The 17,006-nt window shown below is 35.3% G+C and overlaps 1 protein-coding gene across 4 annotated transcripts in view; it reads left to right on the forward strand.

Moving 5' to 3' along the window:
- Window positions 1-16,749, forward strand: part of GRM8 (glutamate metabotropic receptor 8) — a 313,000-nt gene extending 296,251 nt beyond the window's left edge. For 3 of the 4 annotated variants that reach the window (XM_039726957.1, XM_039726960.1, XM_039726959.1), the window contains 2 exons: window positions 11,128-11,374; window positions 16,448-16,749. In XM_039726957.1, coding sequence (XP_039582891.1) covers window positions 11,128-11,374; window positions 16,448-16,497 — 297 coding nt within the window. In that variant the 3' untranslated portion in view covers window positions 16,498-16,749. Of the gene's footprint in view, window positions 1-11,127; window positions 11,424-16,447 lie in introns of all 4 variants that reach the window. The other variant, XM_039726961.1, reaches the window with a different exon arrangement.
- Window positions 16,750-17,006: the final 257 nt, after the last annotated feature.

Raw genomic sequence — 17,006 nt, forward strand, 5'->3', positions numbered from 1 at the left:
GCAGTTAAATAAGACAAAACAAAATAAAACAAAAACCAAAAACACAACAAAAAACACCCCCAACAACAAAAACCAAAAAACAAACTAACTAAAAAAAACCAAAAAAACCCACCCCAAAACAAACAAACAAGCAAAAACCAAATAAACAAAAACCCCCAAAAAACCCAAAAAACAAACAAACAAACAAACAAACAAACAACTAACTAAAAAAACCAAAAAAACCCACCCCAAAACAAACAAACAAACAAAAAAAACCAAATAAAACCCAAAAAACACCCAACAAACCTAAAAAACCTATATTCAATTTATCCTGAAGATACAAGTAGAAAAAGAAGGTGAAAGTTAGAAGGATAGTTTGCACGGGCAGGGCAGGTGAGAGGAGTGAGAGGGGGAAGGTATACCATGTCATCACTACTCTACCTTGTTGCTCTTCTGAGATTCTCTTCTGAGATAGCACAGAGATGGTCCTGTAAGATAATATTGCACATTTCTGTAGGAGTCAGCAGAATCCTGCTCTGCATTAAGAATCCTCCAGGTAGATAAAGAAGAAATTTAAAGCTTATCAGAGAGCACAGAACAAAACATGTTTGGCATGCAACAGAGGTTCATTAAAAAATCTTATTTGAAAACACTTATTTTGAAAAACTTTTACAGTGGACTTTGAAAGGGCTGTGGGTTAGCTGTAGAACAGAATGTATTGTGTTTAGCAACATCCCTGCCCTCTGCACTGAATCTAAGAACCTGGTGCCTGCTTCTAAAATCCATTTCAAGTTAGAGGATGTTTTTTCCTGCTCCAGAGTGTGTTAGGGAATTCACACGGGTCTTCTGCAGTGAATAAATCTAACAGAAAATCTGTACTGGAGTAATGTCACAATCAATTATGGAATAAAATAAATCAGAATGACACCAAGGCAAGTAAACACTCAAGTGAGACCTTTAGAGATTAGTAGCAACAGAAAGGAAATAGTTTTATAATATGCAGATTTTAATATCTAATTTATATTGCAATTAATTTAATTTTGCTAAAATATCAGAGAGAAAATTAATGAAAAAATATATTTATTCGTTTTTAAGTTTTGATCAAGTCATCACTTGGAGTAATACAGTGTAAATTCATTGAAGCCAAGGAAACAGCCATCAGTGGATTCATCTGGCTGCCATTAAATTTATTCTGACACAGGGAATGAACACAGCAAACATTTCTAGATAAGACTAGTACTTGAGTACAACTGTTGTAAGATTTCTGTTCACAAATTGCTATTGAAATGCTTGCTAAGGGCTGCAGGGACATGTTTGATTGTTTGTTTTTCTTTTTGTCATTCCGCTTTAGCTGCTTCCTTGCTCATTACATTGTTCCCATTAGCATAATGTATTGATTGTGTTTGCACAGCTTTTCCTGCCAAAGGCTGCCCTTCAGTTGTGCAGCCATTGGGGTAACCAGCTGTTACTTGTTTAAGCCTCCATCATTTTGTATGACAGAGTAACTTAATTATGCCCTGCTTGAAGATGCTAAATAAAATTATCTTCTGAGCAAGTGTACTTCACTTAATATTTGTCTCTATCAGGTACTTAAACTCTGACACTTAGGCTATGTGCACTAAATAAGCAAACGTATTTTAAAACAAAACATGGTAGCAAGTTAATTATTACAGAGTTAGAGGCTGTTTTACAGTATTTCTAGACACAGTTATCTCTTTAGCTCAGGTATTATGCCTATTTAAGAGACTTCAAAAAAAAAAATTAAATGTAGTTAATAGTGTAATAAACCAGCACTTAAGGTTAACCTTTTTCTATGCTTTATGAGCATAGGCAATACATCTTCAGTTAGCATTGGGAATTTTAAAAAGACAGAACTGTAATACTCTATGTATTTCAAACCTGGACAAGGAAAAATTCCTATTCAGTGATATATTCTAGTTACAAGAATGTGTCAGTCAACATCAATGGCCCTTGTGTTATACAGAACAATTTGTTCTTATTTTAATTCTGGTATTTTAATTAAATTCAGACAATATATTTTATTGGCAACATCTTTCCTTAGTTACAATAAGACAGTTTTCTTGCTTTCCCTTTTTCATCACAATACAATTATGCATATGTAAGTGACAATTCTGGGGTTGCCCACTGGGTCCTTGAGGGTTAAGTGTTCTGAAATTCAGCTCCCATGTTTTCAAAGGGATTATAATTGAAAATGTTTGAATTGGCATGAATTTATTTTAAACAGTCTATGTGCCACATTTCCTAGATTTTAGCTTTAGGGTAAATTCAATCTGTATTCAAAGTAGATACCTGAAGACCAAATTAATAATAAACCACTTCTATAAAATAAATTTTTGTAAGAGTGATAAAATTTCAAAAGTAAAATTTTTCTCTAAATTCTGCTGCATCTTATCTAGATAGGTTATTCAAGTTAGAATATATTTGACAAAAGAGAATTTTAATTTTGGTGTATTTGAAAGGGATATGAAAGTCATTTCAAGGCTCTTTGGAAATTTTATAATAAAGGACTATTTTTTATCAAATAAAGTTGAAAATAAGGTTTTATAGAGCACCCAGCTATTGCTCAATAAATATGTATGGGAGGTGTGTTTTTACTAGAAAAAGGCTGCAGACTTGATATTGTTGTGTCAATGTGGGCTTTTGGGATATATTTTTAATATCTGGAGCTTATGATGGCTGCGGTAGCACCTGTCCAGCTGTGGGGAGAGTACTGCTGGACCTGTTCCAGCCCAGGGCTATGAACACTGGACATGGGAACCATCTAACAAACCTGCAAAACCACTCACTAACAAAGTAACTGGGACTTAATTTCAAAAAAATCAATAAGCAGGTAATGGGCACAGATAGACTGAGTTTAGAGGAGAACTCATTTTAAAAAAGAGGAAATAAGGACACAGTATTAGAAAATGTGAGAATGCAACCTCAGCTGGATCCAAGACTAAGGGAGAAAGAATACCAGACATCAACATTAAGGACTTGTGATACATAATTTCCCCTTCTTTCTATTTGTCTTGTGGAGGGCTAAATCTGTTGGCCTTAGGAAGCAGAGGGGCAGGGACCAGGTGTGTATCACTGCAGAAAAGGGATTGATATTGAAAAGTTTATGTGTATACAGATTTAGCTATACTATTAATGAGATTTTCCTGTAATAATTAAATGATATGAAAAGAAAAGCTAGTATAATTGTAATTGGATTAATAATAAGATTTGCTATGGTTTTAAGTAGGCTGTTAAGATTTTAATTAGATAGACAATAAATTCTTTGTTTAGGATTTTGTCAATAAGAAGGTCTTAAGTTTAACACAATATTCCATAAAATCCTACTGGTGCATTATGTTGAAGATTAATGTATAAATAAGAACTTGTTTAATTAATTTCATTTCTCAATTTATCCATGAAGCACAGTCTTTTTCTATTATGTTTTTACATTTTTGGGGTTTTTTTTACTTGTGTTTGGAAGTACTTTTAGCTTCGCTTTACAAAACATCAGTACTAAATTTCTGTTTTGTCTTTTGGAGCTCTGTATTCCTGAATATCAGGACTGGCATACACATTACTACAGACACAACAGAGATTAGTCTTTGGTCAATTACTGAAAACGGTGACTCTATTTGCAGCAAGGTTGATGGAAGGTATGGCTCACATGGACTTTAAAAACCACAATACCACAATAAATTGTGTGCTGTGGTATAAGCAAGCTACATGATAGTGTAATGTATGAGAAGTAAAATGAGTTATGTTATGAGAACTTAGGAGAAGAAATAAAAATCAATTTACATACTGATATTTTAAATTACTTTGAAAGTCTGCAAGGCAGGACTTAGGATTTTTGATGACATATATATCCTGAGGATGGATCACAGTGAAGAATCAGATTTTAGTTTATTACTAGTTTAATAGGACATTGTAATAAATGTTGCAGATGAAGTAAAGCTGAATATTTCTTTCCTTTCAAAAAACTTGCTAATTTCCAATGGGCAGAATGTGTGATAATGCAACACTTGTTTGTCTCATCTTCTCCAACTTTTGCCAAAAACCAGCATAATTTCTGATGCCAGTGTTCTGTGTTGTTATCTGTAAAAATGTCTACAGGGGTTACACATCAACAGAAAGCTTTTGAAATTAGCAGTTTTAGAGGAACTAAAGCATCTGAAACTGGCATATTGAAACAAGCAAAGGAAAAAGAAGAAAAATCAAGGAATTAATAAAAAAATCTATTTGTCTAGAATGTTATGCTAAGAGATTACATTTACCAATAGAAATTACAATGGACATTGTTGTCTGCCATGTTTAGAAAGTACCATGTTACTATGAATCATGGAATCACAGAAAAGTTTGGGTTGGAAGGCACCTTTAGAGATCATTTAGCTCCAACCCCTCTGCCGTGGGCAGACACATTGCACTGGGCCAGGTTGATCAGGGCCCCATCCAGCCTGGTCTAGAATGCTTCCAGGGATGGGACACTTGCAACTTCTCTGGGCAACCTGTGCCTGTGTCTCACCCTCATGGCAAAAGATTTTTTCCTTATGTTTGGTCTAAATCTGCCTACTTTCAGGATAAGACACTTTCCCTTACGCTGTCGCTATGGGCTTTGGTAAAATCTCTCTCTCTCTCTTACACCCCTCCCTCCCCCACCTCACTCCCCCTTTACAGACTGAAAAGCCACAAAAAAAATCTCCTCCTCTTACAAATATTGCAGGTAAGGTCAAAATTTGACTTAAGTGGAAAATCTGAAGTGAAATAGTTACCATAATTCAGTTTCTGAAAGGCAAGCATATACATATTCCACCAAGACTCTGAGCTTTTATAGCTCCTCTCAAATCCAAGCTTTACTGGAAGTTCATGCTTTTTAATATGGCACACATTTAATTTGAAATAAGTTGTTAGAGCTTTCCTTTCTCATAACTTTTGAAAGCAGTGGAAATTTAAAAATAAAAATAAAGATTATATGTTTTATCAGGATTTGTTTTCTTCTGCTGTGTGAAGAATCATAGCCTACATTTACTTCTTGACATAATCATTTTACAGATGTTGTTGTTTCATTTTGTGAGAAGGCTTTCACTTTTCCTCTTTAAACCTCATTTTAATTGCTAGTTTGGTAAGGAATGTTTTCAAAAGGCTAAAAGATATTTAAGTACCATAGCTTCCCATGTTTTCTAAGTGAACAAATGTTTGAAGAAGACTCATTCAGTGAAGTTTATCTTATACCTGGAAAATAATCTTGTTATATGAGCCAAACAATGACTGAATGGAACCTGTTATGTTTTCCTTCAAAAAAATTTCTTCCCGCAGATCAAGACAGAAAAGTATGTTTTGCAGTGACAGCAATAAAAACCTGTAGATGTCAGCTTATGGGGTTCTGCAGAGAAGCATGAATCCTTTGGTTAGCTTTTGGCTCCTTGTCAGCATTGTTACCTGCTGTTTACATTCTCCTGGTTTCAAATGTATTTCATATATATTTGTCTGTATCCAGGCTTTTCCCTGTTGCTTTTTGGTGTGGAATCCATTACATGGCATTTCTTTCTAATTTGTGAACAGGACTGTGAAACATTATTTTTGTCAGCCGGTCAACTCTTCAGCAAGCATCAACACACACGAAAGTAACTGTAGTGTATGGCATGTGCATTACTTTAAAAGAAGAAAGGGACTGTCTTTTTTCTAAGCCTTCTATGTTCTGCAGCACAGGGAAGATGCCTATGAATGCTTTCAGTGTTTTCCTGGAAATAAAAAGACTCATGCTGTCCCCACCATAAAGAAAGAAGGCCCATTTTGCTGTCTTTCCCAATATGAGGGATGCCTGTAGATGGATGATATGTATCTTCATTTTATGATGTATCATTTATCTCCTGGATAGAAATGATCTGGTAAAGGTTTCTAGCAGCTGAGAAAGAAGGGAAGAGTGGAAGGAGGGAATGAGATCAAAAAAAACCTATTGGGAAACAAAGCTTGCTGCTGTTCTGTCCTTATAATATGAAACTGGCTGAAGGAAATGAGGAGATTCACATAAGAGACATACAGAATTTGATAACAAGGATAAAGGAAAAATTAAATCATAATTCAATCTTCTGCTCTATTACTAGCAGTGTGGGACACGTTCAAGAGTGCCTGTGTTTATCTGTCTCAGCAGGATGGTTCAAACTCCAGTGTTTGATACCAGAGCTATTGCTCTATCCTGTGGAGAAAGAGACTGGTAAAGGGCAAATTGTATAGAATTAGTGAATGAGAATCATTAGACCAGCTGTGTCCTTTCAAACATCTACCAGTCTCTTTGGACTGCAAGTAGCTGAGTTGAGTCTATGCTAGGCACACTCATAGTTTGAGATGTACCAAGACTTCCCTCAGTGATTTAGCTCTTCACTCACTGCTGGACATTTTTTCATTTGTGTTACAACTACCAGGAGTTACAGAGTTTGTGCCAAAGTGGAAAACAGATTAAATTTTCTCAAGACATCACAATAGACATATGCCTTTCCAGAATATACTATTGAAACCAGATTGGGGAACAGTCTGTTCTCTATTTGACTTATTAAACTTGAGTAGAAGAGAAAAATAAATAGCGTGAGAAAATCAATAATTCTGCAGAGACTCTGAATATTATCTTGCATGTAAAAACAGGGGAGGACTCAAAACAAGGAAGCAGTCTGGACAAGGTTGTGACATTACTACTTTTCTTTTTCCTTTAGTGAAAGCAGTTGCTTTGTGTTGAACTTTGCCTCAGCTAACACCCAACAGATGGGACACTACTGGGGACTTGAGGAATATTTTATTTCCAAGTAGTGAAGCCTAGCTGATAGGTAGTCATTCAGCTGCCTGCTCTGGGACAATTCAGTGTGCACACCTGCTTTGATGCTGAGAAACTTTTTCAGCTTTCCAAGGAGGCAATTTAGTTTCAAGTACTTTTAATCTAGAGAACTCATTAGAGTATCTGTGTTTAACTAAAATAGCATGTTTCATTGGCCCAATGTTTCCTGTGGAACATTTTAGGTTTCAAAGTAGAAAGACACACATAGTCCTAGAATCAATGGCCATTATCTATTTTAGTTGCTGAGTTAGGATAATCTGAAGGCTACACTACCAAGCTTGTATGAACCTTCTGATGAGGAAAGGGTCCAGGTCACTTGTGGGAGAGAAATCATGTGTCTGAGCAGGGATCTGAATCTTTTTCACAAGGGACTGTCTATTATGACGAATCCTTTGTCAGTTGTGGAGGTTAAAATTGTACATAATAAGTCTTGTATCAGTTGTGGGCTGGAGTTGAGGTGGAGGATAGAGACAGGAAAGTGCTTAGGCCTCAAGTATTCCCCATAGTTTAAAGGGTGTTTTTCCTTGCACTACTGTGATTTTAGTTTTCTGACATATCCTCTGACTGTTAAGAACAAGGATAGATATAGCAGTCTTTGTTACATTTGTGAAAGGCATTATCAGACGAAAAGTTTGTAGTTCAGAAGGGACTTTGGTGTGAGGAGTGCTGAAATTCATTTCGTGTAACTATGAATCATTGTAAAAAGGGACCTTTATTGTCCTGTAACTTTGAGTGAGCTACCACTGTGAGACACATGAAAAATTACTCAGACCTCATATCTTATTAAACTGAACTACTTTGGTTGTTCCTTATTTTTAGAGCATCTAATTCTGTAAAAGTTACAGGTAGTTATCTTCCCAGAATAATAAAAGTACCCAGAATGCACAGCCATAAAACATCATTGTCCTCTTGTCAGGAATAAAACAAGGTAAGAGTCAGACAAAAGTCAAACCAAGTGTGTGTGGTATCCTTTTGCTAGACTTGGGCTTCATTGGGCTGCAAGAATGGGGATTCCCAAGAAAGGAAGGATTAAATGCAAGAGTTATTCCCATCTAATAAAAAGATTCTCAGCCTTCAAATGACCACTTAAAAAAGTAGTAGGGCTTGTTGAGATAGGACAAGGGGTAGTGGTTTTAAAATACAAGAGGGTTGATTCAGACTAGTACCGAGGATTTGTTTATGATGAAGGAGGTGAAGCACTAGAACTGCTTAGCCAGAAAAGGTGGTAAATGACCAATGCCTGGAAACATTCAATGTCAGGTGCTCTGAGCACCTGATCTAGTTGAAAATATCCCTGCTCACTGCAGAGGGGCTGAACTAGAGGTCCTTTAAAAGTCACTTCCAACCCAAACTATTCTATGATTACAGTATAGAAAAAGGAATCAGACTCAGACTGTCATGGACAACTCAGCCTCCAGCTGAGAATGCAATTGCATTAGCCTATGAAATCAGATAGACACACACAATGTGTGTGTACATGTAAGGATATGTTCAAAGCCTTTCCCTCGAGGTTGAGCAAGTGTCTTGAAACCCTTCTTTCTCATTGGTTTTATTAAAGAGTAAGTGGTAAGAGGGATCCATGAGGATCCCTGAGTCTGAAGCTCTTTAAAGACTGTAATCACTCTTTGAATATTGTCCTGTCAGAAAATTCCCAGTCCACCCTAGAGTTGATATTTTCATAACTATAGTAGCTAGTTCAAAACCACAGAAATCATTAGAAATAAACCCCACTGCATATGAATTGTAATCAGCAATATGAAACTAACTGTAATTTGCATTTTCTAAAATAGGTTGTTGTGCTGATCAGCAGTTAAGTCCACAGAAAATAAATTAGATGTAATGATATATGTAATGAAAAATACCTGCACTGAAACCTGTAGGATCTTAATTTTTAAGTGTATGATGAGATTCAGGGTTGTTTCATTTATGTAGCTTAGTGGAATGTAAACATCCAAGCTGACATTGACACACTAAGAGAAAGCTCTTTAGTAAGATCTTGGCACTGTGGCACCTCTAATTGCTAGAAAGATCATTGAGATCTACTATAATGTATAGATTTGTTAATGTTAATAACAAAGTAATGCATGTATTTTATCCTATAACATTTGGAGCTTTAGCCTTTTTACCACGTCCCTCTTACACTGAACCATGAGAGAAAGACAAGTCTTAGAACTTGAATACTTGATAAGAAATAAAAACTGCAAACTATATTTAAATGCCAGGCATTGTTGCAGAATGCATGGGTGAGGCTTAGGTAGCACTTAACTGCCATGACTTGGATTTTAAAAAATGCTAAGTCTTCAAAAATAATTTTTATGTTTAATGGAACTTTCATACACAATGCAGTTTTTAAAATGTATTGCTTACAATGATTTCAGTTTTGAGAATCAGGAAATATATTCATATTTAGGAACCAAAATACCTTTGCTTTTGGATGCCACATATCTAAATGCTTAACCCTAAAAGCCACTGCTGTACCAGTTTGTTTGGAGATCAGTTTGGTTCAGGGAGAAACAGACATGTATTGGTGCTGTCTGCATGTGAACATGCATCTGCACAGAAGTCCTTCCACAGAAGTCTGAAAAAAACTTCTTTATTAGTGTGACCATGTAATGTTTTCATTAGAAATGTTCATGCACAATATAGCTCTGCTTTCAGGCACACCACTGTCATCTTGGAGATTGATGGGATAGAATTATTTCACTGAGAAAAGAGTGTGAGAAAACAGTATATTATTTCCTCAAGTACTGAATTGATGTATGATCCAAATGAAGGAAGGTTTTACTCCTGTACGTTTCCTCAGCACAACAGACAGTCCTGATTGTCTTTTCAGGCAGGTGCTGTCCCTGAAAGTGGGTTGAGCTTTTTACAGATTTTGAGGAATTGTTAGTATTTTCTTGAAGACTAGATTGAACTATACTTCTTTTTGTGGTAGTATTTGGCATAGTATTTGTATTTCTGTACAATTATACAGTTACTTAATAAAGTAATTCAGAATTAATGTTTTTTTTTCCTTACCTAAGATTGCTTTAAGTAAGAGAGCACATTTTATTTGCGATCCCTAAGGAGGAAGTATCTAATGTAAAGACTCTGTAGGCTGAAAGACATTAAAATGTTCAGCTATAATAGTGCACAACAGTTTATTATATTTCTACTTTTCTGCCAAGGGCCAAGTCACCCAAGGGCACTTCATAAAAAATGATGATCTGAAGCTGACATTGCAGACAGACTTACCACCTTATCTTCAGGTTAATGTGATAGTGTTGGCCAGTGCTTAAAATCATGCCTGACAATGTCACTGAATCATCTGCGAAGGCACTGAGCATGTTTTACTTCAGTATGTTTTTCAATATAACAAGGATTTCTGAGAGATTTCCTACTTAACACAGAACTGTAAAGTATTTTTTGTAAAGAATATGGCTAATAAAAATGATTTCCTAAAAAAAACTGTTAAGCAGACCTACAATTAGTATTGGTAATATACTAGCAGAATAATTCATCAAACAAATTTCTGTCTGCTGTTCTTATGGGGTGTTTATTGGCATTTTCTTTTATGGTATTATGGAATACCAGAATTACTTTATTTTTATAGGTGATAACAAAAATAAGACAGACTCACTCTGAAATGCCAGATTTTTCCTTTCTATCTATAGGGAACGGAGGTCTTCTGTGAGATAATTTCATGGTTCCTCAATTTTCTGATTTCTTAGTTAGGACCATGACATATTAATAACTTTATTGTGTGCCAATAGAGCATTGTGATTAGAATTCAAAAGTAGGATGGAAAATAAACAAACAAACAAACAAATCAATCCCCCAACACCCTCAGGAATATTCAAGCATCACTATGGTAAACTAATTTTTTTTCCAGCTTGAAGCTCACAGACTGTATAAAAGATTCCATTAGATTCTGCATTATGCTGCTGTCAGTTGAGCCATGCTGCACACACTGTTGAATCACCATGTGGCATATTGGTGTAGAGGCTTCTGTCTGTTAAAATAGGTGACACAAGGCTAACTCTGTTGTCATTCCTGTCTTCTTGCCCAGACATACTGGTTTTTTTTCTAAAAGCATGTTTGCTGCAGCATCTTTGTTACTTTTATGAGAATGAAATTTCATTAATACTATGTTGTTTCTATCACCTACTCTTAAGATTATGAGCCCAACAGGAAACAGCCATACTCTGCTATAATTAAAAACAACCATAGCCAAGGGTCTTTTGATGCTTCCTTTCCACTTAGTACTTTTAAGATAGCTACTTTGTTTTCCTTCTTATATTAAATCAATATAACAATGATTTTTATGTTTTTCTTTCCTTCCCCAGATGTACATCCAGACAACAACACTGACTATCTCCATGAGTTTAAGTGCTTCTGTGTCTCTGGGCATGCTCTACATGCCCAAGGTTTATATTATAATTTTTCATCCAGAGCAGAATGTTCAAAAACGGAAGCGGAGCTTCAAGGCTGTAGTGACAGCTGCTACAATGCAAAGCAAACTGACACAAAAAGGAAATGACAGACCAAATGGCGAAGTCAAGACTGAACTGTGTGAAAGTCTTGAAACCAACAGTAAGTCATCTGTAGACTTGGTCAAGAGTGGCAGCACATCTTAATAGCTGTACGTTCAGAAGAATGCACTTTCTTTTAATAATAAACTTAATTATTTTTGTTGCTTGTTCTGCATGAATCCAGAGATGTGTCAGAATTCATGTACTGCTGAATGCAGGAATGTCTAGATCTGTTTCAAAGAAATTGATTTTCACAGGAGGCTAGTAGGAAAAAAAAAAAAGCACAAGCAGATTTTGAAACACCACATCTTCTAAAAATTGTTTGTTTTAGCTAGTGCTATTTTGATGTGTTGTACATTGCTGTGCCAGTGGTATGTCCTGACAGTTCATGAGGTGTATTTATGGTCATCATTGTATATTCAAAACTCAAAGGCTGTTGAAAAAAAACCAAACCTATAATGAAAACAGCTAGCATTGTTTTTATTTTACAGTCAGATATGGAAGTGAAAATAATGCTTTTTACCTTCCTACCTTAATATTTCTTGGAATGTTCACTTATCACAACTCATGAGTAACACCTCCCATAATGCTGGGAGCACTTCCCATAATGCATAATGCTTCCCATCAGGTTTTTGTTCTGGTCTCACTCATCTTGGTACAAAATCATGATAATTTGTGTGAAGCTTAATTACAACATGTTCTGATATATTGTAGGTTTTTAATGGGAAAAAAATTCTTTCCCACATCAGGAAAGTTCTTGAATCTTGCAACATCTCAAAGTTGCTCTGGTACAGGGGAAAACAGAGATTACGGCTCCCATTCCACCACATGACATACCATTTTAGAAACTGGACTTTGTAATAAAAATAATAATCAACTATAAGCAAAGACATTAACCTTATACCCAATGCTGAGAAATGGAGAACTGTTTTCTTCTGAGAAGTTAGATGTTACATTAAATGAGCAGCAGCTGTGACAGCTAAGCTTTTCAGTCATTTTATTGGAAACAGCATGGCTGATTTTTAATTTTTTTTTTGCTTTTGGATGATATTGGTGTTTAAGTAGTACTGTTTTGGTTAAGCACATTGAGACAAGGCAGTACAAAGTTTGCATTAAAATATTGTATTTATTTCTGAAAAATGAACCCCCTACTGAAGTCTAGCAGAGTTTGCCAGATTGAAGATTACATAAAAGCAGTCCATAACTCTACCATACTATACTACACTATACTATACTTGCTGATGCATGGAGGATACAGAGTGCAAACTGTTTCACTGGAAAAACTCATGCCCCTTCAAAATATGTAAAACTGCTAGAGTGAGCTATGGACTTACAGAGCTTCAGATTGAGACATGTAACAAAGGACAAACAAGAAAGGCATAGAAAATTTGTGGATCAAATGATAGAATAGGAATATGAAAGACTCAGTAATTTTGCAACTCTTCAGAAAACTCAGATGGAAAAAAGGAAAAGAGACATGGATTTTGCTGAATGTACAAAATTATACACTTCCAAGGAGAGGATAAAGCAGGGTTTTCACAGTAGGGTGAGAAAGAGTGTTAATAAGAAAGTCTTGAGTATCTGATGTTTATCTACAATACCTAACTAAGAAATGCTGTGACTGGTATTCCTTAAACTATGATTATGCATAATTCATAGAAACAGATGCTACTGGAAGCCAGTCTGCTTCTTAAATAGTCCAATACTGCAGGATAATGCTTATTTACTGTGCTCTAAACATGATTTTAACAGTAACACATCTATATAGTTCTGAGCTCACTAGGAGTGTATCCTAAGTTTTCATCCATCATAATATTTCATAGGCAAAAATTCAGTCAAGTCATCTGCACTCCAGAAAGTTCTCCCTATGTAATTGAGTTCTAGGCCTCAAGATGGCCTGTACCTTTCTCTCTTCCCTGAAATAGTTATTGTCAAAGAATTTGAAAGTTCCTGTGAATTTTAAGCGCACAATGCAGCATAAGTCCTTTTCACTGTGTCACTTGTAACAACTTCTCAGCACCACAAAATTTCTTCTTGCAGTTACTCCATGTGAGCTAGATCTTTCTTTTCAGTGATAGCATATGAAACTGATTGCAAAATAGTAGTCTACTTCTAGTATACCAGAAGTGAGCAGTGATTGTTTCCCCTATTTACCAAGCACAAACACTAGAAATGATAGCAGTGCTCATAACTAGGTGAGAAACAGGATGAGGTAGTCACGTAATCCCTTTCGCTTCCCATCCAGACAACTCCTCTCTATCTAGTTTGTTCTGTTTCATGTAACACACCTTATTCTATGTTGTCTTCCACATGAATATGTTAGTGGGTTTATTTGTGGGAATAGGTCCATAATCAGTGAAATAAAAATTGTTTCTGGGAAACAGGATAAACATACCCATCCAGGTGTGGTCACAGAAGGCAATGACAAGTACGTTAAATGAATATAGGTCAGATCACAATATTCATTCTACATTGCTCTTTTATTTTCTTCCTCTTTTTGTTTCATTTCAACAGCAAAATAGCAATTGGAGCTGAAAAAGAATGTTTATTCTCAGAAATATTTTGAGCCAAGTCCGTTAATTTTCTGGCCATCCAGGCCTGCCAAGCGTGGTTCATGTTATTATTATGAAATGCTAAAAGTCTTAAAGAGCAGGACACCAACTGCTGAAGCTTTCAGGTCCCCAAACATGAACTCTAGACTTATTCCACAAAACTGAAAAGACACATACAATATTTATAAAGTAAAAAACCACAAACACTGTTTGGACATGAGATTAGTTTTAATATATTTCAAACCACTGTCTACAATAAATTTCTGGGTTATAATTTTTTAAAGTAATAACACTCAGGACTCAACTGGATAATTTTTGTTTCTTGATCAATTCTAGATTAATTCTATCAAAACTCTTTAATTCTCAGATACACAACAAAGTTACAGCAATTTAACAAATCATATCAGCTGAGGTGTGGTAACTACTATTTTTGTATTTTGTGTTGTATTCTTGCAAATGTGCTCACATAATTCAGCTTATCACTGGCTTGTGATAAATCTGATTATGTTACATTGCTGTGGGCTAAAAACATGCGCATGTAAAGTTATCACAGAGCTCAACTCAGCTCATACAGGATAATGTGGTAATCTAACAACCTGATCATGTATCTGACCCTACTTTCAGGGAAAGGGGAAAAAAATAAGCTCTGATCTTTCTATCCTTTTGTTCCCAAGTGTGCAGAGTTTGCAGATGAGCATCTATCTGTTACTTACTAGCTGGGAAAAAATCCTTCTATGCTTGAAGATCCTGGTGCCATTTCATCAGTCCTGCATTATTTTGAGTAGGAACTCAGCAGGCCAAAATTAAAAATAGAATCCTCTCAGAAATCCAGCTGTGGGAGCATGAGAGAGTTCAGACGGGAGCAGTACATCCCATTTGAAAGATCTGAAAGATGTAAATTATGCTATACTTGCTTCAAGTGTCCCAATACATGCAAATAAAGCTATTTCATGTTGGTGCTCGAATATTGTGATCAAGTATGAGAAAGACTTGCTTTGTGTGCCAAAAGCAGTCCATTCATGAATTAGCTTTCTCTAGACACAAAGTATTGGAACTACCTGTGCAAGTGAAAGTAAGAAAAATTATATTTTGCAGCTTTTGTTTGACTATTCATGCTTGTATATATATTCTTAGGGAAAAGGATTATAGTAGTATGTGAATTAAACAGTCTGGTTCTGTTGTGTCTTAAAAAAATGGCAAATGCAGTATTAGATTCAAATTGCTCAGAAAATCTAAGAAAACATGACAAAAATCAAGAAGCAAACTTAGCTATACAAACCATTATTAATTTGCATCCATTTTAGTGATTCTTTATTTAGTTTAATCCATGATGCAGAAGAGAGAAACTGTCATTTCTCAGTTTCTGTAGACTGTTCTTTACAAATCATCAGATTGTTGGGCTGAATATAGGAGTTAGCATGAAGAAAGCTGTTCTCACCAGACTCTGTATAGAAAAAAGAAAGAAATTGAAGAATGATATGAAAATATACCTTTCTATACTTATATAGATCAGGAAACTTTTTGCCATCACGTTATTTTCATCTTGCTAGCTGCAATCTTCACTATCATAAGCATGATATCTATCACTATCTTAATTATCACTCTCTTCACTATCATGTTTGTACCAGACAGAATATAAAACATATTTAGAAAGTCAAATTCCTCTTTATGCAGTGTAACATAGACCTTATTATAGAGAAATAAGAGACTCAGTCCCCCATCAGTCTCATTTTCCATGTACTCAACTGATTTAAAATTAGAGAACTATGAGACCAGCTGTAATCACTTTTCTCCTCCAAGCATTAAATTTACCTTGAGTGATATGACTTGAGTCATATTTTTATAGCATATTTTTTATATTTCTTAATAGCAAGGATGTAAGGGCTAGAACCGGAAACAAACTTTCTTAAAAGATTCCTAGTTGTTCATTTTTGCAGTAGTAGAGCTGTTTAATTCTCTCAATATATTGCCTCATTCTGAACAAGGAACATCAGCTCTGATCAAAAGAAGCATGATCAGCTGACCATCAGCATAAGGAGACCATAACTTTCTCCAGTTAATATGTTCTGTATGGACTATCTGCTCAGTTTCTCTAATTTGAAGAGGGTTAGGCTTTGTTCCTTTTGAGGAGGATAAGTCTCATTTTGGATGGACAAACCACCACTAACTGCAACGTTGTCTTCAAACAGTAGAAGAGAAAAAAAAAATCCAGTCACTAATGCAAAAAAAAAATTATATGGAATTCAGACAACATAATAACAGATGTTGAAATTCTGTTGTGGGTATGCTGAAACCACTCATCATTTTTCCTTTCTATGGATCTCTGCTTTCCCAAATCATAAACAAAATAAGTGGTCATGAACACAGAAATTGGGATCCAGTTTATACGCTGCTTATATACATCCTTAAACATTCTTTATTCCATGAACATGGACCATATTATTCAGAAATACAGTAGTACATTGTCTGAATTCAAATGCTAAATATGTTTTTTCCCTCCTCTCTTGATTCTAAAAATCCTGAACTTTTTTTTTGTTGTTGTTGTTTGTTTTTGGTTTGTTTCTTTTTCTTTTGATTTACAGCTTCCTCTACCAAGACAACTTATGTCAGTTACAGCAATCAGGCAAACTGAGCAGGGATGAAATTCACTGGAAGATCTGCAGGACTGGATCTTGCAAACATAGACTTTACCACCACGAGAATTCAGTCTTGAAAATATCAGTAGTCTACATTCAAATCGATAGTCAGTCTCCTAAAGAACAAGGATTAAACAAAAGCAAAATGCAAAAAGAGACAGGGGAAGGAAAAGTCCAGTTTTATAACTTACAGACAGAGTGTCAAGCTTCTGAACTGTTCATTCACAAAAGGAAGCAAATCACAAAAGGAAAACAAATGTTAGCTTGTGAAAAAAAAATGCTGTTGAAATAAATCATGTCTGCTGTTATATTTGTAAGTACTTTTTTGTGATTGTGACAATTTCCTTTCCTGTCCTACATTGTTCAATTCGTAAAAGAAGATGAGTTTGTTTCTTGTGACGGCTGACTGAATTAAGTCCTGGGTTATGCTAAAATAAATGCAATGGTCAATGCATGCTAATTTTTATACAAAATAATTTATTTCTAATAATAAAGGAATGTTTTG

The sequence above is a fragment of the Passer montanus genome, unplaced genomic scaffold, assembly GCF_014805655.1.
Source record: "Passer montanus isolate IOZ18808 unplaced genomic scaffold, ASM1480565v1 scaffold6, whole genome shotgun sequence".
Lineage (NCBI taxonomy): Eukaryota > Metazoa > Chordata > Aves > Passeriformes > Passeridae > Passer > Passer montanus.